This window comes from Suricata suricatta, chromosome 1 (assembly GCF_006229205.1).
Source record: "Suricata suricatta isolate VVHF042 chromosome 1, meerkat_22Aug2017_6uvM2_HiC, whole genome shotgun sequence".
In the NCBI taxonomy this organism is placed as follows: Eukaryota; Metazoa; Chordata; class Mammalia; order Carnivora; family Herpestidae; genus Suricata; species Suricata suricatta.
Genome location: NC_043700.1, coordinates 155,971,516 through 155,998,607, shown reverse-complemented (window position 1 = coordinate 155,998,607; position 27,092 = coordinate 155,971,516). Strand labels below are relative to the sequence as shown.

Below are 27,092 nucleotides of genomic sequence, written 5' to 3'. Positions count from 1 at the left end.
TCAGATAAACAGCTAGTATCCAAAATCTACAACGAATTCACCAAACTCCATACCTGAAAAACAAATAACCCAGTGAAGAAATGGGCAGAAGACATGAATAGACACTTCTCCAAAGAGGACATCCAGATGGCCTACAGGCACATGAAATGATGCTCAGCATCACTCATCATCAGGGAAATACAAATCAAAACCACACTGAGATACCACATCACACCAGTCAGAGTGGCTAAAGTGAACAAATCAAGAGACTATAGATGCTGGCGAGGATGTGGAGAGACGGGCATGCTCCTAAGTCTTGTTTTGAAAGGAAACTCCTGTAATGGTTTTAGAAGTTCTGGAGCAGCTGCAGTGTGTGACAGTGAATGGTTAATTGTCACATTATTCAGTAAAGCCCAAGCCATTAGGCACGTTAAGTTTCACAATGGGCAGAATAAATCAAAACAATATGAAGCTTGAGGTGAAGCCCAGCTTTGCTAGAGCTGGTGTTTGCATTGCTGGATGGTACCATGCATGCCCACGCAAACGGAGAGACAGACTGAGGAAATGAGAAATGGGAGCTGACTGATTTCCTTATAGGACTTCCCTCCCCACAGGACTTCTTTATTTCATTGTAAGTATCATATTCTCCCAGAGCATCGGACATGCCCTTTCAAATGTGTACATACATCCCAAAGGGAAATAATATATGGAGCATCGTCATCATCAGTCACTTTGAAAAGCTTCATAAGAGTTTTCTCACAACTGAATACTGTTGGAGCAATTAATGTGATTCCAAATGTATTCATGTCTCTTCCATTTTTAACTTCCCTTACCTAGAGCTCTCAGTAGTGTCATCAGTATATTGAGTATTGATAGGGATTCAACAACAGACTCTATCCTTCTGGTGTGAATTGATTGCCTTTAATTATGTGAATAAAGTATTGATAACTCCTTACCTAACGAGAAACCTGATATTTTAGGGTCATTTAAACCCAACAGTGCTTTGAATTTCTTTTTGCAGAATATATTCTAGGACTCTGACCATTTAAAACTAAGTTTTTACATTTCTCAAATACTTACCCTCGGCTGATAGATTTAGTCCCCTATTTAGATTTAGGTCCAGCCACCCCAGCAGAGTACCACATAATCCGTTTAAGTCATCAAACCTAATCCATTTTAAATTGCATCTCAGAACACCATAACCCATTGAAGTTATAGTTTAGCAAACAAATCCAATAGATCCTCAATAAATCACTTACCTAAGGGATATTCAATGAGTCTGGATTTATTTCTCCACATAAAGACCACAAACAAACAAACACCAGTAGCTTCTCAAAACACTGTATGTTCTTCTCTAACAGAATTACCCCTGGTCATTGGACCATCATCCTGACAGCTCTAATTTTCTGGAAGATGCACTTGCCCATATTTATAGCAACTGATAGGATTTCAGTTTATTGCTGGTGACATGTTGTCTCGACCAGAAGGACAACAGAAAATTCGTTTTGGGAAGCCAGGCAATATTTCATATTTCAAAGTCCAAAAGAATAAAATGATTTCAAAAGATGCATTGCCTTGTGTGCTTTTAATGACAGAAAGTGTCGATTCATTTTTAAGCAGAAAAAGGTAAATAATCATAACCAAACTATTCTTGGGATAGCCTTTCAGTCATTTTGCTTTATTCTACAATATTGCTTAGTAAAGGCATTGCCTGTTTTTAATTTCCTGACACATTCTGAGGTTACAGGTATAGAGGATTGCAGGGACACAAAATGGGAATTCACTCCACTCAAATTACTGTTGGCATTTCAGGCCTTTCCATTGGTGATTTTGGAACTCCATACAGAAATGTCAGAAAGAGTTTTATCCTTTGCCAACAGAGACAAAATAAGAGAGGGCATGAAAATGAATTCCAATTAAATTTGAATATCAGAGTCTGAACTCTGTGTATCTAGATGCCTTTTAAACAACATGGAAATCAAATGCAAATACATTATTATTCTGATTTTTAGGCAGGTGACAACTGCTTTTACATCTCTAATAATAAAAATAATCCCTTACATTTGTGAAGTGCTTTTCCTTTTGCACATACATCATCAAGGTCATAAACAGAAGTATAACTTAGGGAAAGTCAATAGAGTTAGCAGGAAAAATATCTATTGAGTCATACCTTGTCATTTGGTAATATTAAAAGTAAATGTGTTAGCATTCAATACTCATCACTGCTCATGACTACCAGAACAGCTGACATTTTTAAATACAGTCTTTTATCCTAAGCAGGCATTACTGTATATTCCAGAAAAGTGTCATCTCACACACATACCACAGTTGTCTTCATCACTGTCGTCATCACAGTCAGCCTGCCCATTACACCTTCTGGAAGCCAGAACACACCGTCCAGAGCCACACTTGAAGTGACTAGGTGAGCATTCTATTAAAAAACAATGAGCCGTTTTATATTTGATAGACAGAAAACCTGGAACTGTCAACTGATTTATCTATTTACGGGTGGGCTATTGCCAAAGAGCTATTCCTGAAGAGAAGACAGTCTTGTGCAAAGCTGAGCCAACCAAAGTTAGCTTGGTTCTCTCTGCTTGCTGATCAGGATCTCTCTCCTTCACCCTTGGCATCATCTCTCCTGTGGGTTGTTGAGTGTCTCTTTGCTTTCCAGCAATTAACCACCTTCCCAAATGGACAACCACGTCCACTCGATGGATTGCCAGAGCCTGAAATAGTCCATGGAGCCAATGCTTCTAACTACCTAGCTGCCTTTGATGTGTCCAAATTGTTTCCAGTTCTAATCCTTCCACCAGGTTGGCAGGTCCCTGATTCCATTTCTCTACCTGATGATACTATGTTGCCAAGGTCTCTAAAACCTTTAAACTTGAAGTAACCAAAGCTTGATGTTCACCATTATCTTCAGGATCCCTAGTATAATGGGCTTTGTGAGTTGAGTATGGTTAACATAAATACCTGGATTATTATATACATCTCTGCAATTTATTTTTATTTTATTTTTTATTTTTACTTTTATTTCTGAGAGCCAGAGTGAGACAGAGTGTGAGTGAGGGAGGGGCAGAGAGAGAAGGAGACACAGACTCTGAAGCAGGCTCCAGGCTCTGAGCAAGCATTCAGCAAGCCTGATGCAGGGCTCGAACCCATGAACCGTGAGATCATGACCTGAGCCGAAGTCAGACACTTAACCAACTGAGCCACTCAGGTGCCCCTGAAATTTATATTTAAAGTGAAGACAATGTTTAAAAGATCAGCACCAAATTCTTCAGTATAATCAAGTTCATAGACTCACTCACCCATGCTGCCTCATTGACAACTAAATAGAATGCAACAAGATAATTAACAACAGAGAAACCTGAGAAGGTAGTTAATCTATTCATCCATGTCAGATAACCCACGGTAATTAATTTAAATATTAACCTTCCACATCTTCATTAGGCATTAGGCAAGTTTGGTTGTCTGAATTTTCCTCTGGAAATTGATTGCAATCTGTGTCTTCCGGCCACTGAAGGCCCACGATCTCAAGAACAGACTCACAGTGTTCTTTGGAGTGCTCACACAGTGCTCTGAAAGAGCAAGAAAGATTAAACATGAGAAACGGAAAGAGCTACATCTGAAATGGTATGTTAGGAATACACGTAGGGTTCTAACTCTGCATGCGTGTGGGTCTATGTGTGTATCTGGTGTGTGTATATACCTATAAAGAGAGATGCATGGATACATAACAGATATTTGGAAAACAAAAAGAGTAATACTTCCACAAAGGAAATGCATGCCAGCAACATAATTTCACCAAAAGAATCTTCACTGCAGCAATAAAAATAAAAGTTTGCTGTGTGTGTTTTTATTGAAATATATTTCACATATAACATGATGTATATTTAAGGTGTAAAACATGTTGATTTGATTACATTTATTTATTATAATGTGATGATAGAACCTCTATTACATCACATAATTATTACTTTTCTTTTGTGGTTGGAAAAATTAAGATCCAGATTCCTAGGAAGTTTGATGATTATAATAAAATATTGTTGCCTCTATATTCACTATATCTTACTAAGATCTGCAGGACCTATATGTCAACTGGTCTCATGTTTATGCCCTTGAACAACATCCAGAACACAGGTTCCCTTCTGTAGTTGCTTTTCTCATTCTCTCTTCTGTCTTCCAGGCAGACACATTCTCTGATGCTTTTATTCCAAGTCAGGAAGTTCCTGACATCAGTTTGGAGAGTCTCCCACCAAGGGTCATGGAATCCATACCATACCCTCAACCCCAGAGATCTCTCTCTCTGGTGAACAGCCATGTGAGCGATTCCATGTGCCGACTTGGCTTACCTAAGGCATTGCCGGCATCACTTCAACTTGGACCAGTAGTGTTGGTACCTCCCTAAACCCATCTATACTGAGCTCTTGTTGGTTAAAATAAAGTGTATTTGTTTCTTTTGTAAAGAAAATATACACTAAGCATTGTGCTAGGTGCTTTCATGTGTGTTGTTACATTTGTACAAAGCATATATATATATTTTTTTTGAGAGAGAGAGAGAGAGAGAGAGAGAGAACCAGTGGGGGAGGGGCACAGGGAGAGAAAGAGAGAGGTTGAATGGGGAAGGGGCAGAGAGAGGGAGACACAGAATCTGAAGCACAATCCAGTCTCTGAGCTGTCAGCACAGAGCCTGAGGGGGTGGGGGTGGGGTTCAAATCCACAAACCATGAGATCATGACGAGAGCTGAAGTCAGACACTTAACTGATGAGCCACCCAGGCGCCCCTTGATGAATTTTGTTAATGTTTACTTTGGGGAGAGAGAGTGAGAGAAAGAGAGAGAGAGAGAGAGAGAGAGAGAGAGAGAGAGAGAGCACATGCATTCATAGACAGGGAGAGGCAGAGAGGGAGACAGAGGATCCCTAACAGAGGATCCATTGCACAGAGCCCAATGCGGGGCTCAGACTCACAAACCACGAAATCATGACTTGAGCCAAAGTCAAACACTTAACCAACTGAACCACCCAGGCACGCCCTGACTCATAACTTAAAAATAAAATTTTAAGGGGTCGCTGCATGGCTCAGTTAGTTTAGTGTCCAACCTTGGCTCAGTTTGTGGGTTCGAGACCCACATCAGGCTCACTGCTGCCAGCCAGTCAATGCAGAGCCTGAAGCCTGCTTCAGACTCTGTGTCTCCCTCTCTTTCTGCCCCTCCCCTGCTCATGCTCTGTCTCTCTCTGTCTCTCTCTCTCTCAAAAATAAATATTGAAAAAATTTTTAATGACATTTTAAGATCAATAAACAAGCTTGGCAAAAGCAACGTTGCTTCATGAACATATCAGTATATTATTCTTAACAGAATATAAAAAAAAATCTTATGAACAAATATCAAAATGTAAAATTCATTTTGAAAGCCACCGAAAATGACAGATGTACTTGTGGGTCTGAGAAACAGAACTTAAGTATCTAAAGGAAGTTCACTAAAATGTTTGAAAAACATTTCAGTCTCATCTTGAGCATTTTCTTATGAAACATAAGCCCCAAAATTATAAATCATGTGTGGATGTAAAAATTATTCCAGAGAATACTGCATTAGGGAAATTTTTTTATACATATGAAAAGAAAATCAAGGCAAGCATTTTTAAGTAGTAGCATAAGTGATTATTCACTATCCTTGACCTTGCTTCACAAAAGTGGAATAAAATTGAGAAATAAGTTTTTCACATAAAATGGGCAGATGTTTTATTAGCGATACTTTAAAAAGCATTTTCCAGAAGTTTTCAGAATTATGTCTGCACAAGGCAACATTAACTTTCACTCTGGTTAGTTTATGTATTTCCCCAACTCATTTTGAAATTTTATTGTTTCCTGTGCTCTATCGATGCCTTCTCCTTGTCATCCATTAGATATTGGGTATTTAATTTATTGTTTTCCCATCTGTCCACTGTATTGCTATTAACTGCTTTTTCTTAAAGTTCTAAGTGACTTCCGATCCCAACATAGGGTTTCCATAGCGCTCACATTCGGACAAGCACGTCTGTATATTCACCCCTTGATGGAAAACAGGGCGAGTGCGGCGACCCAGCCCTGTGACCGCCTCTTGTAAAGGCACTGTCCGCAACACACGGCACGGGACAGACACCAAATGCCACTGAACGGTAGTTTTGCTCTCTTACCATCGGAGCTGGTGTTCACTCAGAGCCACCATGCAGAAGGCTTCACGTTTATGCACACTCATTTACTATCTCCCAACCACCTGACCCGACAACCCTTACTTACTCTCTTGATTTCTCAGACAGAAGGGGAAGAGCAGGCATGAGAGAGAAGGAGGAACCTATCCCCAGCTGCAGGGCTGGGAGGGACCACCGGGATGTGGACCAGACAGTGGACTCCGGAGTAGTGCTCTTACCCTCAAATAGGACACTGCTCATTCTAAATCTAAGCTGCAGGCTTGAAATTCTGCCTTTTATTTCATCCACGCAGGTAGCCTGTCTAAGCTTCAGGACACCCCTTATGTAATGTCCCTAACTTCTTTTTTTTAATGTTTATTTTTGAGAGAGCACAAACAGGGGAGGGGCAGAGAGAGAGGAACAGAGGATCCAAAGCAGGCTCTGAGCCAACATCAGTGAGCCCAATATGGGGCCCGAACTTACGAATCGTGAGATCATTACCTGAGTCAAAGACTCATGTTCAACTGACTGTGCCACCCAGGTATCTGTTTGTCTCTAACTTTTGAGTGCTATCAGGAGGCAGCATTTTATTTATTTATTTTTAATATAATTTATTGTCAAGTTAGCTAACATACAGTGTATACACTGTGCTCTTGGTTTTGGGGGTAGATTCCTGTGATTCATCACTTACATACAACCCCCAGTGCTCATCCGGGCAAGTGCCCTCTTCAATGCCCACCACGCATTTTCCCCTCTCCCCCTGCCCTGTCCACCCTCAGTTTGTTCTCTGTATTTAAGAGTCTCTTATGGGTTTGCGTCCCTCCTTCTCTATTTATAATTGTTTTTTCCCCTTCCCTTTGCCCATGTCTTCTGTTGAGTTTCTCAAGTTCCACATATGAGTGAAAACATTTGATATCTGTCTTTCTCTGACTGACGTATTTCACTCAGCGTAATACCTAGTTCCACATTGTTGCAAATGGCCAGATTTCTTTCTTTCTCATTGCCAAGTAGTGTTCCATTGTATATATAAACCACATCTTCTTTACCCATTCATCAGTTGATGGATAGTTGGGCTCTTTCCATGATTTGGCTATTGTTGAAAGTGCTGCTATGAACATTGGGGTACAAGTGAGGGCGCAGCATTTTAAACACATCCATGTTGCCAGAGAAAAAGGCACATACACTCCATCTTCTGTTAACTCACAGTTTAGAACACTTCTTGATCCACCAAAATGAAACATGGATGATTTTATTAGATTAATGTATGTGAACTATTATCAAAGGTAGTTCATGCCTCCCTTGTGTGGTATACTCATTTTAGAATTCCTACTTCTTTACCATTAAAGCATATAATTTGTTAAATACAGACCTCCTTAGCCAAATGGACTTTGTCTAACCTCAAACTCAGTCTCTGCTCCCTTGGTTCTCCCTGAGGGGGAAGTGAGGGTGCTTGGGGGAGACCCCATTGGGTTACCTGCAAGGTGGGATACGCTGGCTTGTGTTCACATCACACTTTGGTACCAAAATGGTGCAAGCAAAGAACATGAGGTATTTGTAACAGTTGGTTTGAACCAGTGCAGGGAAAAGAGAGGATTCCCAGCTGATGGATGCTTCCTTTTGAGTCCTGTGGCCAAGGTAATTTGGATAATTTGTATGGTTGTAGGGTAAATTCATGCAGAGTTCCAAGGTAATTGGTTCACATTGACCTAAAGAGAAAACAAAACACACATACAGGTATATATCTTATATCTATGTCTACATCCATATCTATCTATATATAGTAAATTTCATATGCAAGGCAATTTCTTAAAAACTTGAAAATTGAAATCTATCTTATCTTCTTAAAAAAACTAAGACTGGAATGCAAACAATATATAACTTCCATCAAAAGGTAAAAATTTGAAGAATTGCCAAACCAAGAATCATTTTGCATGTCATAGAAAGTCTTTTTCCATTTTTCCCTTGGCTCAATCTATCTGAAGGTGACTCTTTTTTATGTTTCCTTTTACCCATTTTGTCTTCTGATTTATTTATACTTCTTTTTTGTTTGGTTGGTTTTTATTTATTTATTTATTTATTTATTTATTTATTTATTTATTTAGTTAGTTAGTTTTAAGTAGACTTCATGACCAGTGCAGAGCCTGACATGGGGCTTGAACTCATGACCCTGAGATTCAAAACCTGAAGTGAGATCTGTGAGATCAAGACCTGAGCTGAGGTCAAGAGTTGGACACTTAACTAACTGAGCCACCAGCGCCCTAATTATTTATTAGTTCCTGATGAATATGTCCCCTCATCTTCATAGCCATTTTAAAAAATCAATTAATTTGATTAAATACAGTTAGATTATTTCTTTCTATATGTTTGATTGTTGATAGTTGATTTAAACATAAGGCTACAAGATTTCAGGACAAGAGAAGGCTGAGCTCTCATTGGCTACCCATGGTCAGGAGATAAAATACTAACCATTCAGCTTGGCATCCAAGACTGCCTCCCACTCCAACCACAGACTCACTACTAACCAAAGACTGTTTCATCAGTGGTACTTCCTCAGGGACAACAAATATGTTAAGAATTACATGACTCTGTGGGCCTGGTTAGCTCTCCTCTCCTCTCCTCTCCTCTCTTCTCCTCTCCTCTCCTCTCCTCTCCTCTCCTCTCCTTGAAATACTTGTAATCACCCCTTAAATGCAGTCACGTGTCTAGCTGCCAGGTGTATACAGCACCTACTGCCTGGAATGATCCTTTCCTGTCTTCTCCACCAGGTGAGCTCCTCTTTGGCCTGCAGGACTCAGCATGAACACCTCTTCCGGGCATCCTTCCCGGCCAAACCCTCTCCACCTCCCGTTCCCAGTAGGTGCTGAGCACCACAGCATCGTAGGCATGTTCCTACCACACACTCATTGCCCTCTACTGTATTCTTTACTTACTTGTGTCCCCCACATAAGTTAGAGATTCTTGAGAAATGAGACTTTACTTCTTGATCTCAAAGTCTGTACCTAGCACAGAGCCAGAATAGAGGAAGGAAAAAAATTGGGAGTGGGGGCAGTGTCAAGAACCCTCCTAGGCACTTAACATGTAAAAATCATGACAAAGACAGTCCCTACAATTAAGGTACTCTGCAGTCTTTATAGGAAGAAAGACACATTTTCTGGTAGCTGTGGAATAACGTGAGGATAGGACAGCAGTGTTAAAAAAATGCAAAGAGCCCAGAGGGACCAGGTGGACCACGAACGGCACAGGAAACCTTTCCAGGCAGCAGAGTTTAGGGGAATGCGGTAGAAAGGCTCCCTGTTCCCTCTCTGTTTGCATGAGCCGGGTCACGTTCCCCGAGGTGGGAAGCAATCAAGCAAGTGTGTTGGTGAATCAGTCCAGGTCCACCCAAGACTCCAGGCCTTTGAAGAGTCATTATCCAATAAAATTTAATTATTTGACCAAAAGGTAGCATGCATGCAGACAGACTGGTAATGAGGACTGGGGTGAAATATTAAAACCACTCTGGAACCATTTCTCAGGTTAAAGCATCTGAGGGCTTTGAGGAAATTACATTGATAAGGAGTCTGAATAAAAGCCTTCCTGACAGGAGTACCTGGGTGGCTTGGTCAGCTGAGTGTCTGATTTGGCTCAGGTCATGATCTCACAGTTCATGATATCAAGCCTCACATCAGGCTCTGCACCTGTTTGGGTTTCTCCCTCTCTCCCCACTCCCTCCCACTCGTGCACATGGTGTCTCTCTCTCTCTCAATTTCTCTCTCCAAGTAAATAAATAAGCTTAAAAAAAACCCGTCTGTACAAAGTGTAATTAGACTCTATTTACAGGAAAAAATGTAACATTGCAAAGTTGGCATGATCTTGGCAATGGAGAGAAGAGAAAGACAGAGGAGTGTGAGGCTGGTTCAGTGTATCATGTCCGTTGATTTGTGAAAGAGGAGTACCATTTAAATATTTGGATTTCATGTTACAGAAAGTGCATATTCCTCATAACGTGTAAAGAAAAAGTTCATGGTCTCCCTGCCCTCCTTCCTCTCACTGACCTTCACAGCCAACAGACTGGGTTTCAATCCTTCTGTGCCTTTCACTGGCTCATACAAGCATTTGCATACAAGCATTTGCATGCATGTATTTACACACAACCTTTTATATACAAGCATTTACATAGAAGCATTTACACACATAGAAAGAGGTTACTTGCTTGCTTCTGCCGGAGTAGAATCGTACCATTCCTATGATTCCTCAATTCACTTTTGTTGCTTAATTATTCATCATGACCATCTTATGAATCAGAAGATACAGCTCTAACCATATTTATTCCTAATTCTTTAAATATAATTTTTACATAAATGGGATTACTTACACAGATTTTTGATGCAGTCTTTTTTCTCTTGGCTATACCTTTCCTTTCTATCTCTTCCTTTACTATCTTATCAAGTTTTGATTTTTACTGATATATTTTATTTAGATGATTAGTAGACCTATCACATGGATATTTTTTCTCTTGGATATGTGGAAACTATATCATTAATGATTTGAGATGAGATATAAGCTTTCAATATTTCAGAGCCAAGGAAGACGAAAGGATGGAGTTGTGATCATATGTTGTTCTGGAGATCTCTACTGAATGTGGGAAGGATGATTGAATCTTGTTAAGGAATTCTTCATAGAGTGCTAAGCAAAATAAACTCTCAAACCGTCTATCAACCTCAAGTTCTATGATTTACAGCATCAATAAGTTTTTTTATCTTAAGACAATGACTCGCTCACTCACTAGCTTACTTTATTACAGCCACTAGAGGGCAGTCGTGTTACAAACGTGAGTTTAAATCCTGCAGAACTGTTTTTAATGCAAGTTTGATGCTGTGCTTATTAGCACATTGTCCTGAACACAGATGAGGTTTAATGAATATCTGTTGAAAAAAAAATGGATCCTAATGGAGTCTTAATGATATTCCATTTTTCAAAGTCTGAAAATATGTTTGTTCAATTCAACCTAAAGATGGAATTGTTAACCACATGATATTATGTCCTTGTCACGATGCAATACTTGGAAGTCATTGGAAATCATGTATATTTTTAATGTTTATTTTTGAGAGAGAGAGACAGAGCAGGAGCAGGAGAGGGGCAGACACAGAATGTGAAGCATGTTCCAGGCTCTGAGCACAGAACCTGACGCAAGGCTCAAAGGCACGAACCATGAGATCATGACTTGAGTGAAGTCAGACACTTAACCGACTGAGCCACCCAGGGGCCCATGGAAATCATGTATTAAATGATGGTCACTAACATGGGGACAATGTCATTTTCAACATCCACTGGTATATATAGTATTCTAAGATTCATCTTTGCCTCAAACTCTGTATTTATTTGTATCATTATTTTTAACAGCTTGATGAGTGTTATAAGGGGAACATCCCTGTACCTACCACCCAGATCAAGAAATTGAACTTTGCTAGACATCCCAGATGACCCTCCATGTACCCGATCTTTTATCAACCTGCTTCTTTCCCCACAGAGTAGCTACTGAGTTCACAGTTACCACATCCTGACTCTTCTTACAGTTCTATTACCTAAGTGTGCATGCACCCTAAATACTAGAGTTAAGCCTTGCCCGTTTTTAAAAACTGTTTTGTCTTCACCTCCATCCCTTAATTTTTCCTTAAGATTTAAAAAAATTTTTTTATTTTGAGAGAAGAGAGTGTGTGCACTGGTTAGCAGAAGAGGGATGGAGAAAGGGGAGAGAGACAGACAGACAGACAGGGAGAGAGAGGGAGAGAGGGAGAGAGAGAGAGAATCCCAAGCAGGCTCCATGCTCAGCCCAGGACGAGATCACGACAGTGAGATCATGGCCTGAGCTGCAATCAAGAGTCAGACACTTTGGGGGCACCTGGGTGGCTCAGTCGGTTAAGCGACCAACTTCAGCTCAGGTTATGACCTCACGGTTCATAAGGTTGAACCCCACATTGGGCTCTCTGCTGACAGCACAGCAATTCCCCTCACCCCCATCCCCAGATCATGCCCTCTCTCTCTCCAAAAAAAAAAAAAAAGAGTCAAACACTAAGAGTCAAACACTTAGAGTCAAAAACTAAGCCATCTGGATTCCCCATCCTTTTATTATTAACTAATTATTTTTGAGGAACCCAGATATTTGGATCGTAGAGCGTGCCAGAGTTTGAATTCTGTTGACGACTCATTCCTGGTGAAGTTAAATACATTCCCCTGCCATTCCTATTTCCCGAACATGGCAGCTGGGTCCAGAGGCTTGACTAGGCCCCGCCCATAGGTAAGACTACAGGTGGTGTGGTGCTCTTTCATCAGAAGGCGAAGTATAACTGATTTCTCTCCTTTGGTGATGTCAGCGGCTGTAGATGCTCCATGACTGACCCATTAATTCACTGATTAATGTTACCAAATGATAACAACTGGTTTCCAAATGCTAACCAGTTAATTCCACTAAATATTATATTCTAATTTAATCATTTGTTTTTCACTCGTCAGTTGAGAATGCTTTTAGAAAGAGACCATTCCTTTCATCTACAATTTGCTCTCAAGGACTAAAGTCCTTAACCATTACACGGTTTGGCTTCTTTATCACACCTCTGTACAATTTGTTCCTTCCAATTAGAGACTGCCAGGGGAGAACAGTAAATTCGAAGGTCAGTAGGAAGTTATTCAAAGAACAAAGCTGTCTATTGCTTCTTCAGCGCTGGACGGAAAAACGTGCATGAGTAAACATATAGAAGTAACGGCTGATGGAACACTATGGGGAACTTGAGAGTCCCTGGGGTCTGACAGTCCTACTTGGCTTCATACAGCCACGGTGCCCATGGGCACAGAGAGGAGGGGAAGGACATATGCCCAGGAGCTGCTCTTTCCACAGGGTTCCCCAGCTGTCTGGATTGTACACCACAAGGTAAAGTGAGGATTAGTCCCCACACCAGCATGAGGCAAAACAACACTCCTGATCCTACCCTGTAAGGCAAAGATGTGTTTGTACTTTGCCTCCCAGCAGGGCACAAATATGTTAACTATTCTGGATTGTAAGTGGCTGTGGGAACACTGTGATACTTCAAGCCTCTCAGTAAACCATATCATCAGAGATGTGGTTTGTGGGCTTTTCTTTTTTTCTTTTTTTTTTTTTAGGTATGTCAGAGAGTCTGAGATAAGCCACAGACTTCTCCACTGAAATCTCTGAAAACTATGAAGACGTTTTTATATCCAGTTTCAGGGAGGTCCCATACCCTTACAGCCTCACCATGAACAAACTACTAAGGTAATAATTCTCAGCTGTGGTTGCCTATTGGAGTCACCTGGAAATTTAAGAAATACCGACGCCTGGGTCCTGGTTAGTATATCTTAAGGGGCCATTAGTAAGGTATATAATGTTTTATGGGACAGCAAGAACAAATGTCTTCAAGAACTAGAATCCCAGCCACTCCAGGAGCAGGCTGACTCCATCAGACAGAATATCCACATTCTTCAAACTCATATTTCCACTAATATGGAGCCAGAGAAAGACAGTGCTGTGTAGTTGCGCCTCCAAATCTAGGTAATGATAGTCTGTCTAGCGGTAGACATCTTCAAATGATTAATCATATTTTCAAGTGCATGACGTTTTCTGAGAGAAGATGCTCCTTGACCAACTTTACAGACATAGCATCGTGAAGCTCTTTGAAAAATGAGGAAAAAACATCTTTGCCCTCAACTGGAAGTGAGGGATATACACTATTTTTAATAACAGAGAAAGTGAGGGACCAATGACCAGCCCAGCGCCTGGAACTCAGAAGAGGGGATGATCAAATGTCTGCTGAATACATACATATGGGAAGACCCTGGCAAGAACATTTGTGGGGAGTGAGGAAGCTAACGAGACAGTGAATGCCAGGGATGTATTTAAGGAGTATGAATGTATTTAAGGAATGTAAAAGAGAAGGCCACCTGGGTGGTTCAGTGAGTTAAGCCTCTGCCTCTTGATTTTAACTCAGGTCATGATCTCACGGCTCATGGGATCAAGTCCCGCATCAGGCTTTGCACTGGGAGCCTTCTTGTGATTCTCTCTCCCCGTCTTTCTCTGCCCCTCCCCTGCTCTCACTTTTAATCTCTCAAAATAAATAAATAAACATTTTTAAAATAACATAAAGAGAAACTAATATAGTATACATGAATGGGAAGATGGCACTATGTTCTCCCATACTGAAAAGTTCTCTCCAGGAAGGCAGAAATTGTGTCTGTCTTCTTCACCTTTAAAGTGCCGGTGCCCATCCCAGGGCCCAGAACATTGTCTGCACCCTATAAATACCGGGAGGCTGTGAGCCAGAGTTCTCCAGTGTCCTTCTTTCCACTTCCCTTTTTGATGGGTGTAACATATTTTAAAACTTTATATTTTCACATATTTCAAAAATGGAGAAAATAGGACAACATATGGTCAATTCCTCCCCACTCACATCTGACACAAGCTAATACAGCCCTTTCAACTTTTTTTTGAATCTAACACTAAGTGCCATTTTGTGTCGACAACCCCCAAAACTAATAATAAACACATGTCTTTGAGATGACACTGTCACTGTCTAAAATTACTTATGCCAAGTTCAAGGTGTAGTAAAGAAACAATTCTGAAAAAGTTCCAGAGCAGAACGGGAAATAAAACAAAGTGAAACAATGGACCCAGAACGTTCATACAGATACATAGACAGATACGGATACATACATGCGTGTGCACACACACTCATTTACACCAGTGTAGGGTGAGCAAAATGGCAGTATGTCTTAATGGTTAGATTAATCTCTATCTCGACCGTTCTCTCATATGGAAATGGAAAAGGTCTGGGAATTGTGCTTTTCCCCAAACAGTTAAGTGCTCATGAAAATAAACAAAAACTCCTCAGTCTGGGTTTTTCACTGCCTGCGTCTCTCCTGTGGTTGCAGCAGCAGCCCCTATAAGCTTTACAGTGACGTGGAAAGGTCACTGGAACCTGAACCCTTCAGCCTTTCATGTGGGAGATGACCTTCATGCTGTCTTGTGAACAGAAAGCTGACAGACGTGCTTCTAAATCGCAAGCCCCAAGCTGAGGCTGAGGCCACAGATTCACTATAAAAAGTGAAAGAAGTGAGCAGAATAGGAAAGCGAAGCCCACAGGAAAGAATTCATTACTAGAAATCAGAGCCTTTCAGGGTTTTCTGATTCATTTTCAATTTCCCACAAGAGTCTATACAGCCATCTGAGACCCCCCCCCCAATCCTCTGCCCCAGGAATTCCCTCTCCTGAAAGCTACTTTAGAGAAAACCACCTGTTTACACCATTTGTCACCAAAACAAATTTACATAACAGCCTCAGGATCATCCCAGGCCAGCAAAGTTCCTGGAAAGGTGAGAATAAATTTTATTAGGAGAACAAACCCGCCACGGTTGTATTTGGCTGTCTAGATGAACTTCGTATTCCTTCTTGGATAAAGTTTCCATTTCTGAAGCTGTGCTTTCAGACAGAAGAAAGATAGCATCTGCCCATAGATGAAGCCAAGAACATAATACATAGGAGCTGATACTGAATCGAAAATAATGGTAATGATATTAAGCAAGGTGGATTTATAGGCTGTTCACAATGACACATTTGTTTCTGATTTAAGTTAACTAAGACCATTTTGTTTCTTTTCTGCTACCACATGCAACCTTTAAAAAAAGAAAAAGAAAAATGTATAGATATGTACACACACACATATTTGGAGGGATTCCAGACTTCAACATTTTAATGTCAATCCAAAAGAAAAAAGCCAAATGCACCTCCTGACAGGGTGATTGCATTTGTCAGTGCGGTACTTACTACAGTTACTTAGACTGCTGTTCTGGTCACAAAGGAAGCTACTGCCACATGAATCAAGGCAGGAACTGTAGAGGCACTGTTGGTCGCCTTCTTGACATGGAGTCTGACCTACAGAGGGGTGGGGGGAAGGCACATTTGCTTTCATTGTCTGTAAATTCCTGACACTGGGATCGAACGTATCAAGAACATCTGGTGGAGGGGAAGAATGACACAACTTTAATTCTCTTCCACCTTCTCCAAAAATATTGCACCCGAGTTAAGTATGTGACTTTTTGGATTAATTTTCCTGGCAACTAAAGACAACATCGCTATTCTGAAAAGGATTCTGTAGGAATGAGGAAATAAGAGGCAACCTAGCCCACAAAACAGGTGGTTGTTGCTTTTAATGAGGGGGGATAGGGTGTTTTATGTTCACATGGGTGAAAAAACTTGATTACAGCATAAAATGTAAGTGGTTGGAGAGAAAGGCCAACACAATGATCTTGGAATTTTGAGTACCAAGTGATATTATTTTAAGGACTCATTTGCACCCAACTCTATTACTCTTCCCTGTAAGGAAAACCCTTTCCCTAAAAATAAATAGGGCATCAACACCAGTACAGTGAGGATACTTCATCAGGGTGCAGATTTGATGCAGCTGCTATCCATATTTTCTGTATGTCCTTGGAAAGGAGCACTGGCTTAGCTCTGATGACCTGAGAATTGGGTTTCTTGTTTCCAAATGAATGAAAGCAGTAACATCAGCCTAATGGCTTTTCCTTAAGGTTTGTAGAAAGGAAACTGTGTTTCCCCTTGATTTCCTGGTCATTTGTAGGTTAAATGGATCAGGTAATAAATTACTGCCCATTCTCTTTCTAGCTCTCGCTCATTATACTCAGTTACCTTCAGACATGTCCTCTGGAATCTAGAAAATCTTGCAAGACACATTTAAGTATAAATAACAGTATAAATGTACATAAAATCATTCTTATCTATAATTCTCAGACAATGTTTATTATACTGGACTCTTTCCTTCCTATTAGTGTGTAACAGTATATATCATAGCCTTGAAGAAAAGAGATGCCACTCCTTTTTTTTATTAATATCATCAGGGTCTAAAACCATTTCTGCAAGGTAAGCCAGGCTAATAGCCATGCATTTAGTCTCTTAAAGAATTTTAACAGACAATCTGTATTCATTATTTCAGCTGGCATTGAGTGCCCGCTATGTGACAAGCTCACGTGACAGGCGAGGCATGAGACATGCGAAGATAAAAGAAATGAAATGGCTTACACTCCAACCAGGGCTCTGGCCATGAACAGAGCCTTACAAAGCTGTGTGATCACTGTGCCACTGAAGGTATGTGGAAGGCAGTAGAAGCAAACTAGGACAAGAAGGGGAAAGCTTCTCAAAGGAGTTTTTAAGGCAGGTGGGTTAAGTTGGCACAAGAAGGTAGAATGGGTTGGGGCACCTCGGTGGCTCAGTTGATTAAGCGTCCGACTTTGGCTCAGGTTATGATCTCATGACTCCTGAGCTCAAGCCCTGTGTCAGGCTTTATGCTGATAGCTCAGAGCCTAGAGCCTGCTCTGGATTCTGTGTTGCCCTCTCTCTCTCTACTCCTCCCCCACTCACGCTCTGTCTCTCTCTCTCAGATATAAATAAACATTAAAAAATAAATTTAAAAAAGAAGGTAGAATGGGTTTCCCAAGCAGACAGCAGAATACACAAAGGCTGGAGTGGGGAGGGCACAGGTTGGTATCGCTGGAGATTCAGGGAGACAAGATGGCAGGGCTGAGAGCAGAGCCAGAGGGCTGCAGAGGCCTGATTCTTGACTAGGGCCCTAAGTCGTGGGTGGCTTCCACTTCCCTCCCTCCCTAGTCTTCCTAGCAGAGCCAGCCTGTAATATTGTATTCTGACGTATCACCCTCCCCTTCCTTCCTTCCAAGTGGCGTTCTCCTGGTACCCTACATATATGCCTTATTCCTTTCCTCCCTGGGACTTTGGACAAGCAGATCCCTGTGTCCAGAGTGCTTTCTCTGCTCCTACTTGTCTTCATCAAGTCAACTCCACTCGTTCCTCAGATCTTAGCTCCAATATCTCTTCCTCATGGAAACTTCTCTGAGACCCTGTCCCAGCGCATGCATCCCATCTACATCACATGGCTCCCTGAATTTGCCCTCCTGGCTAATGTCACTCCATGGGTAGACATGGACCAGCACAATTATTTGTATCCTGCCAGTCTTCCCTAGAGGCCTGCAAGCTCCATGCCCTGTTTTGCCTGTCACTAGACTCCCAGTGGTTGACCACATTAGCACCACACTATACATTTATTAAGTCAGATTCATTAGATTAAGTAATGTAAAGATGATATAATTTTACTTTCGATCCATTCTATTGCATGACTTTCTTACATCTCACATCTGTTAGGAAATAGTTCATAAATCTTGCCATTGCATCATTAAGAATCCAAAATTGTCTCAAACACAGATGAATTATGTAGAAAGAAAGAACAATTTGACCCAAAGGGAGGTGCTTGGCTGATAAACTCATAATAACTCATACCTAGAAAAGAATCTGCTTCTGAATGCTAAAATTGGTAAAACAGAGTACTCCTGATCTGATTTTTTAAAGTACTAACTCTGTGATTAAAAGTACCTCTTTTTAGGTGTGGAATGCTTTTTCATTAAAGCCATTCTAATGATCAATATTCACTATGACAAAATTAATTTAGCTACAGATGACCAACCTCATTAGCCAATTTGTGGAACACGCAGCCCAAGACATGTTTTAACACAAGAGCTGTGTAATCATAATAATAGCTCATATTTATTGAGTGTTCACAATGTGCGAGCCCTCTGAGGCAGGTATCACTCTGAGTTTACGGGGACAGAGCCTGAGACACAACAAAGTTCAGTTACCAGCCTAATGTCAACTAGAGCCACATTCTTCACACCTAGAATGGAGCTCCATGCGCAGGGCTTGAACTCAAGACCCTGAGACAAGACCATCATCCAGCAGTCACATTGTTAATGATGAGGCTATGCTGATGAATGGCAAGGTCACTTATAAACAAATGTAGTGATTTTTAAGTCAAGGGCTCTTCTTTTCTGACAGAAATAGACACAGTTTAAAAACCAAATGGGGCACCTGGGTGGCTCAGTCGGTTGAGTGTCCGACTTCAGCTCAGGTAATGATCTCACGTTCATGGGTTTGAGCCCTGCGCCGGGCTCTGTGCTAACCACTAGGTGAGAGCCCGGAGCCCGCTTCAGAGTCTGTGTCTGCCTCTCTCTCTGTCCCTCCTCTGTTCACGCTCTGTCTCCCTCAAATAAATAAATGTAAAAAATTAAAAAAAAAAAACTTATTTACTTTTTCTCTACGAGTTTCACAGAGAACATCAGTGACCCTTTTCAAGTGTAGTCGAATATGTTACTTGGTAATGTGAAGCATGAAACTACTTCTCTGTGATTGATCACTGAATTCTACTCCTGAAAATAATACACGATATGTTAATTAACTAGAATTTAAGTAAAAACTCAAAATAAAAAATAAATAAAAATAAAATGACACTGCAGGGCAAAAAAAAAAAAAGAAAAGAAACTTTCTCTGAACATGGTTATTTTAGAAGGCTATCACTTTTTTTGTTTTTATTTTTTTATTTTTGAGAGGGAGAGGGAAAAAGAGAAACTCGCAAGCAGGCTCCAAACTGTCAGCACAGAGCCTGTTGTAGGGCTTAAGCCCATGAAGTGTGAGATCATGATCTAAGCCAAAATCAAGTCAGATGCTTAGCAGACTGAGGCACTTGGGTGCCCCAGGAGGCTGTCACATTTAATTTCAGAAGCCAATTCCTCCTAATTGGAACCTAATGTAAGTTGGCAGAGTACTATGAACTCCACTTTTCCTGGCCCGTCGTGTTGATTTGCCCCTTAAGACAGTTCCCTGAATCCCCCGTTCTGTTTAAGTGTTCAACCTCCACGGTCTACCCTTAGGGATGCCCGTTCCATGCAAGGTGCTGGAGAATCACATTGACCACAAGGAAGCGTTTTCCGGCTGCCAGAGCTGTGAGCCACACCGCACCAGGCAAGCTGGAATTGTTTATGGGGGAGCCTGTGTGAGCATTAGGTAACTCCCAACTGTTTGCTTCCTTCCCAGGGAAAAGTCCGCCCGTCAGGGACACGTGGGCTGCTGCCCACACTTACCGCCCCCGCAGTTCTCCTCATCAGAGCCATCCCTGCAGTCTTCGTCTCCATCACACTGGAAAGCGCTGGGGATACACTGTCCGCTCCTGCACTCCACCAGACCCTGGCTGTGACAAGCTGAGGAGGCCAGAATAATATTCACTGTACTGATTCATACTTCTGTCTGTGGATTGTGGAAAGGATGCCCGCTTATCAGGCATCACCAAGAAATGAAGCGATCTGACTATCTGCATGTTCCACATAAATGAATGAATGTGTCATTAATTTGTTTCATTCCAAGTGTTTTGGGAACGGAAAGTTTCCTTTCAAGGTTGTCTCTTGCCTTTTTAAACAGCGCTTACTAAAAACTAATGTTTTCTTGATGAGGGCAGCATGAGAAAATGTGTTGATAGTAGCTTTATTATGAATATAAAAGCTACAATTTATTAAAGACTTAGCACATGGCAGTAACGGTGCTAGCAGTATTATGTATCTAATCTCAAATCCTTGTAACAGACTTTCAGAGTAGATATTATCAGCCTTCTTTAGAATAAGGAAACTAAAGTCTAGAGAGGTCAGTGTCTGTCTCAAAGTCACAAGGCTGTTAAGAGCAGGTGCCGGAATGTGAAGGCAAGCTTCTCTGACTCAAAGCCCAAACATTTCATTTTATTCCACCTGACCAAATGGGCCAATGAAATGACATATGTGAAAGAACTTGCCAAGTACCCTGCACACAATAAGCACCTTATTTCAAAGCTGCTTATGACATCTGACATTTGCAAGGGATGTTCTAGTGGCCACAAACCTTCCAGTTCCTGAATGTTGTCTAAATACTATCCCTATGGTCTTTTAGAGCATCAGACACCCATTCATGTCTCACTTACTATCTAATATTAAAGCCCCGTATGCTTGAACTGAGGCTCAACACCAGATCAATATACTAGAGTACCATGTCCTTGCTTTCCTAAGATCCACTGAGATATGGTGCACTCTGTTTGACTCTGTCCGCCAACAAGGACTCAGTTCCAATTCGATTCAGAGATAGAGAAAGCTGAGCATTTTATATGTTCATTAATTTAGATGACTTTTCTTACGTCAAAATAAAAACAATGCAACCCACATTTCTATTTTCACCTCAAATAATAGGCAAATTGAATGTTCAATCTCATATGTATCAATTTGTCTGCTTTTATTAGACAGCAAAAGATGGAATAAAAACTTTAATTGGTTTGAATATGCATCAAATGCATCATATTAACTCCTACAGGTCAATACTATTCTCATTTAACATCTTGCTTCTACTATTCAAGACTGTCTACTCACCCAGAAACACAACAGCTCATAAAGTCATGATTATTATTGTGTGTTCTATGTAACTCTAGGAACAATGAAGGCTTTCTTCTCTGGAAATCTTCTCATTGCTCTCCTGCAAATGGTGCCTGAGAACATGTTTGGAAGTTCCTTCAGGGAAGCTTAATTATTCATACATAGTTTGCAGAAAAAAAAGTCCCCCAATCTTTGGGAAGAACCTCCTCTTTAACAAAGTTATAGATGCATAGAGGAGATGTGTGTCCAGTGAGACAGAAAACAGACACTGCCTGACTAGAGCAGCCAAATTAAGGTTGGAGCTCTGGGGAGACATGTGGAAGCCAGATACATGACACTATTATTGTCATCACACTGCTCAATTCTTATCTTCATAGATTAGAACCAAAGTACATCAATCTTCCCTTTGAGTGCTGGATACTATATTTGTCTAAACAGGCAGAAATGGAAAAATAAGCAAATGGAAATCTTCAGGGCACTTACAGCAATTGACCTCGTCAGACTTATCCACACAGTCATGGTCACCGTCACACACCCACTCGATTGCAATGCAGCGCCCATCTCCACAGCGATGCTCCTTTGTGGGATTACAATCTGGGGGAAACAAAAACTCATGGGGATGTAGGGAGCTGGCATGACAATGACTTAGAGCTGAATGACTCATGATTCCAGCTGAAGAGTCTGTTCCAATTGTTCCAATACCTTCCATACTTTATGTTGGGTCCGGCACAATTAAAATGCCACCTCCTATCCAAGCATGGGACCCACTGGCTACCATAACTATGGGGAAGAGCTGTCTGTTTTTCAGATGAGTAACAACTGGGCAACTTTCTCAGGGCTCAGAGGCTGTTCCTGTTTTTTGTTTTCTTTAGTTGTTGTTTTCTTTCCTTATGAAAATTTTTTATTTTACATTGGCTAAAATAAACCGAACTGTGATGTGGGTTTCACAATGTAGATAACTGTTTTGATGTATTTATGACAACTCTGCCATGTCTCTAAGAATTGTAACCTACATCTCTCTGATAAATTGGGAAGGCAAATATCTCCTGTCATCTTTCCTAATGCTAAACTTAGGCTTTCTATTAACCTATCTTAATATATAACTCATATTGGAAAAGAACTGCTGGGAGAGAAATGCAGAATATTTGTATATTTTTTCATGATCCTTTTCAGCCTAGATTTAACCTCTTCCCTAAAGTATACATTCTTAGAGGGAAAAAAAAGAGAATTAAGTAAAGTTTCTTACAGAGAGCAGACACTATGGGATTCCTTACCATGAGATATGGAAAAACCGTAATATAAATAACCCTTTAAAAGATGTGTGTGGATTCATGGATAACAGAATCGAGAATGAGGAATGATTCTGAGTATCCATTGAGAGTACCACTGTCATTGACAGACTCATGGAGTGACCATGGGTCTGAAAGGTCAGATTGCAGCAATAAAGTCAGGTACAGTATATGGAAGATGAGTGCTGAGAAAAGAAGGAAGACACAACAGATGGGACACATGCTCAGCTTGCTCATGATGGGCAGCTGGGGCAAGGACTGGTCTAAGGGAAATTTGTAATTATTACCATTACAGAGGGGCAAAGTTACCCCAAGAGCACAGACTTCATGATATCCCACTATCTTCAGAAGAATTATGTTGAGTGGTAAGACCATTCTTTTTCACACAGTAACTATATTCCCTGGTCCTCTCCACTGACCTAACTACCAAACTACACTCAAGCCCCCCCCTCCACCCCTCTCCTTCCCCCCTCCTCTTTTCTCCAGGTATCTCACTGTAAAAGGAGGTCTTGGATTAGATTATCTATAAGACCTCTCCCACCTATAAATTCTATGATGTGTACAATTAAAACTGCCTCTCATTCTCTGTCCCAAGATTACTCAGCCCCAGAAGATAATCCATGCCTACATAGTGACTTGTGGGGTGATTTGTGCATATACACATTGCCTATATTTTTATGGATACAGTCAGGGTAGCTAGACAGCTACATCTAGAAACTACCTAGTTTCTCAATATGGGGCCATTTCTGACATTTGCCACTCCAAGGTATTCCTCTGATCCTTCCCCAATATCCATTTCAATATTCTCTAATGCTGAATATTATTTCACATCATGTTCCCAGGGTACTTTCTCGTCATAGCTTGCGTTTTGGTCCATACTACAAAGTCCTCATGTCACTCAATAATACACTACCCAAAAATTCTAATGGTAATCACAGAGTCAAAAAGGTAAATAAACAAGAGGACTTTCGGTCCTTTTAATTCATGAGATGGTATTCACAACTGACTACAGCTCTTTGAGTAGTAGGTTTATTCTTTCATTTATTAAGATATAATGGACATATTACATTGTGCATATTTATGCTGAGATAAGTCAAAGAGTAAGACAAATACTGTGTGATAGCATTTATATATGGAATCTTTAAGGGGAAAAAAAAACAGCTGAATTTGTAAAAACAGAGGGTAGAATGGTGGTTACCAGGGTCTAGAGTGGGGGATGGAGAAGATGCTGTTTATAGGTATGAACATGTAATTAGTAGGTAGGTTGATTTTTTAAAAAGATAAGATCAGATTTTGTACATAAAATAAATGTGTTTGTCTAACCCAAGGTGTCACTACTGCAGAAGCTGTCCTTGCAGGGCTTGGCAATCAAATAAAGTGGGGGGAGTCTTTGGTTACATATAATTAGGGGATTTTACACATAACAAGGTATCTGTCTGCAAAGAGCTCAAAATCTAAACCAGAGAAGAAGCAGAACACTTTCAAGGAGAAAAAATTAACATATTAACATCTTGTCACTCTACTTCTTAAGCACTTCCTTATTATGACTTTAAGGAATATTACATTTGCACATAGACATGACTGAGACATGTAATTGAAAACACCTCCTCTTTCTAAAAATTAAGAGACCAACCATTTTGTAATTTAACCTACTAATCACATTAACAAACAATGAGTTAGGAATTCTGGAGTAGGCATTTCTGTCATTTTAAATGAAAATCTTTAGGGAAATAATACTACTTACCACAGTTCTGCTCATCACTCAGGTCTCCACAGTCATCATATCCATCACATACAAGGCTATAATTAAGGCACTTGCCAGTGTGACAGTGAAACAAATCCTCACTGCAATCTGCACATAAGAGAAGCCACTGGTGTGTTATCAGAGCAGAACAAAAGGTTCTCATAGTACTTCATTTAACAAAAGCACATCATGGGAGAGAAATCATAATGGTAACCAGGTCCACATCTACTGTTTTACCAGTGAGGAGACTGCACAGAGATCCAAGGTCTTGTTCAAGATCACATAACAAGTTGCTGCAGAGCCAGGACTAGGACCTTCTGGCTCCCAAGCCAATGCTTCTAACACTTTTTGAAAGTCTTTATCTGAGATCCACTTTATGTTACCTGAAAGCTTCTTTATACTCACATATGAGCACAGACTCTCAATTCACCCAAAGTTCCTAATGAAATTCATGTTCATACAGAATGAATGACTTTTAATACAGAGTGAGTAGTTATTTCATTAAAACATTTCCTTTATAATGCAAGTCTAGGGGCACCTGGGTGGCTCAGTTTGTTGAGCGTCTGACTCTAAATTTCAGCTCTCAATGTGATGATCTCACGGTTTGTGGGATCAAGTTCTATGTGGGAATCTGCACTGACAGCACAGAGCCTACTTGGAATTTTCTCTCATTTTCTTTCTCTCAGACTCTCCCCCAGTTGCACTCTCTCTCTCAAAATAAATAAATAAACTTTAAAAAATAAAATAAAATGAAAGTCTAATTTTGTCAATGATAAGCATGAACATAATGGAGAGAAAACTCATTTAGATTATAAGGTTCTTATTTTCACACAAACACCATCACTTAAATCAACTGAGTGTCTCATAACATGACCGTCCAATAACCAGTCCTGGACTAGATTATGGTGACAAGATAAGACTAAGTGATATGTTACCTCAGGGAGCTTAAAGTTTAACGTTGAAATAAGCAACATGCAAGGACTTGGACTTGGTCCTTGTACTAGATCTTGTACTTAGGTAAACCGGATACTTGGGCACCCTGGTTCTGCCATCTACTACGAGCTGTGAGAACTTGAATAACTGGTGTAGTTAAAATCTATGAGTCTGTGAACTGATTTATGAAATGGGATAAGATCAATTACTTAATAGGGTTTTGGTGAAGAGATTAATAAATATATGTAAAGTGGAGAGGGGCAAGATGGCAGAGAAGTAGGGAGCTCTGTAATTTTTGCCCACCCACATCTATCAAACTGAGAAAGACTGAAGCCACAATACTCTTAACTGCAAGAGTGATAGGAAAACACACAGAGTCCAAAAAGAAGACAGCCTCATAGGTGCCTGAGCGAGTGTGAACTAGGGAAATAAAAACGAGCCGGGGCCAGAGGCTTGGAGAGGATGGAGCCCCCTACCCCAGCCCCCACACCACAGAGCCAGGGAGAGCCTGCAGAGCCATGGAGATGTGAGGGGAAGAGAAAGAGAGATTGAAAATGCTCATATAGCTGTCTCTAGAGAAGAGAAAAACCCCAGCACTGGACAGAGAGGATACTATCATCCCATATATAACTGCTGGGCGCAAGGAGAGAAATTTATCCCCTATAGCTGGTGCATTTTCCTTTGGCTCAGTATGCCAATTCTAGGCAGAGCCAGGAGAAAGATGCTCCCCAGGACTCCCCTACTCAATCCTGGCTAGGAAGCCACCCACCTGCAACAGTACATCTCATCTTGGGCGGTAGCATTAAAGTGCATGGACTAGGATTTCAAAATGGGGAGGGGGCTTGGGAAATACAATTTGGTCATCCCATGGCACAGGGAGATGGACCCAAAAGAGAGGCTTGCAACACTTGGTTCGAGAAGGGCTTGGGGCGCCACCATTCTTCTCCCTACAACCACCAAGGTGGGGCCTCGGAGAGCAGCCCCCGAGATTTATATACACCAAACCATGCCCATCTGCACTGGGAAGCTGCCTTTTTTTTTTCTTTTTTTCCTTTTCCCCCATGGAGCCCAGGAAAGATCAACATTGATGTACTGTTGTGATTAGGTCAATTCTTGCCATTCAGATATATTTTCCCTTATCTAATTCTTATCTCTCTCCTCCACTGGTTTTATGCTTTTAGACTGTCCTTTGTCTTTTGTGGTTTCTGTCCCCCCACCTTTTTTTTCTTTTCTCATCTTTTATTTTTTTTTTCTTTCCCCATTTGGTCTGCTAGTTTGTTTGAGCTGTCTGTGCATTTGCATGCTTTTGTTCCCTTTGTGTTTGTCTGTCTGTTTTTCTTTTCAGGGCTACCTCAAAAAACAAGCCAAATTACACATGGTGGAGAGTCCCAAATATCACTGAGTAGGGAAATAAAATAACCAAAGGCACAACAAGAGTAATCAAGAGACACCATTAAAAGAACACTTCCTGAACGGACAGGCCCTGGACAGTCAATGAGCCTCCTTTAATAGAGCAATCCTAACAGGGGCAGAATGCATATGGAGCTTTAAAACTGACAAGACACAGAAAGCTAGCCAAAATGATGAAATGGAAGAACTCTCCTCTGAAAAATATCCCAAAAAGAAGTCACAGCCATAGAACTGCCAAAACAGATATAAGCAACATAACTGAGCAAGAATTAGAA

General features: G+C 40.8%; 1 protein-coding gene across 4 annotated transcripts in view; it reads right to left on the bottom strand.

Moving 5' to 3' along the window:
- The window catches only part of CORIN (corin, serine peptidase), a 256,347-nt gene that overhangs the window by 55,485 nt on the left and 173,770 nt on the right, over window positions 1–27,092 (bottom strand). For 2 of the 4 annotated variants that reach the window (XM_029946248.1, XM_029946227.1), the window contains exons 7-13: window positions 24,475–24,582; window positions 21,925–22,035; window positions 20,137–20,253; window positions 15,962–16,069; window positions 7,625–7,856; window positions 3,415–3,560; window positions 2,303–2,410 (exon numbers count right to left, since the gene is read on the bottom strand). In XM_029946248.1, the coding sequence (XP_029802108.1) occupies window positions 2,303–2,410; window positions 3,415–3,560; window positions 7,625–7,856; window positions 15,962–16,069; window positions 20,137–20,253; window positions 21,925–22,035; window positions 24,475–24,582 (930 nt within the window). The remainder of the gene's footprint in view (window positions 1–2,302; window positions 2,411–3,414; window positions 3,561–7,624; window positions 7,857–15,961; window positions 16,070–20,136; window positions 20,254–21,924; window positions 22,036–24,474; window positions 24,583–27,092) is intronic. The other 2 variants (XM_029946242.1, XM_029946233.1) reach the window with 2 other exon arrangements.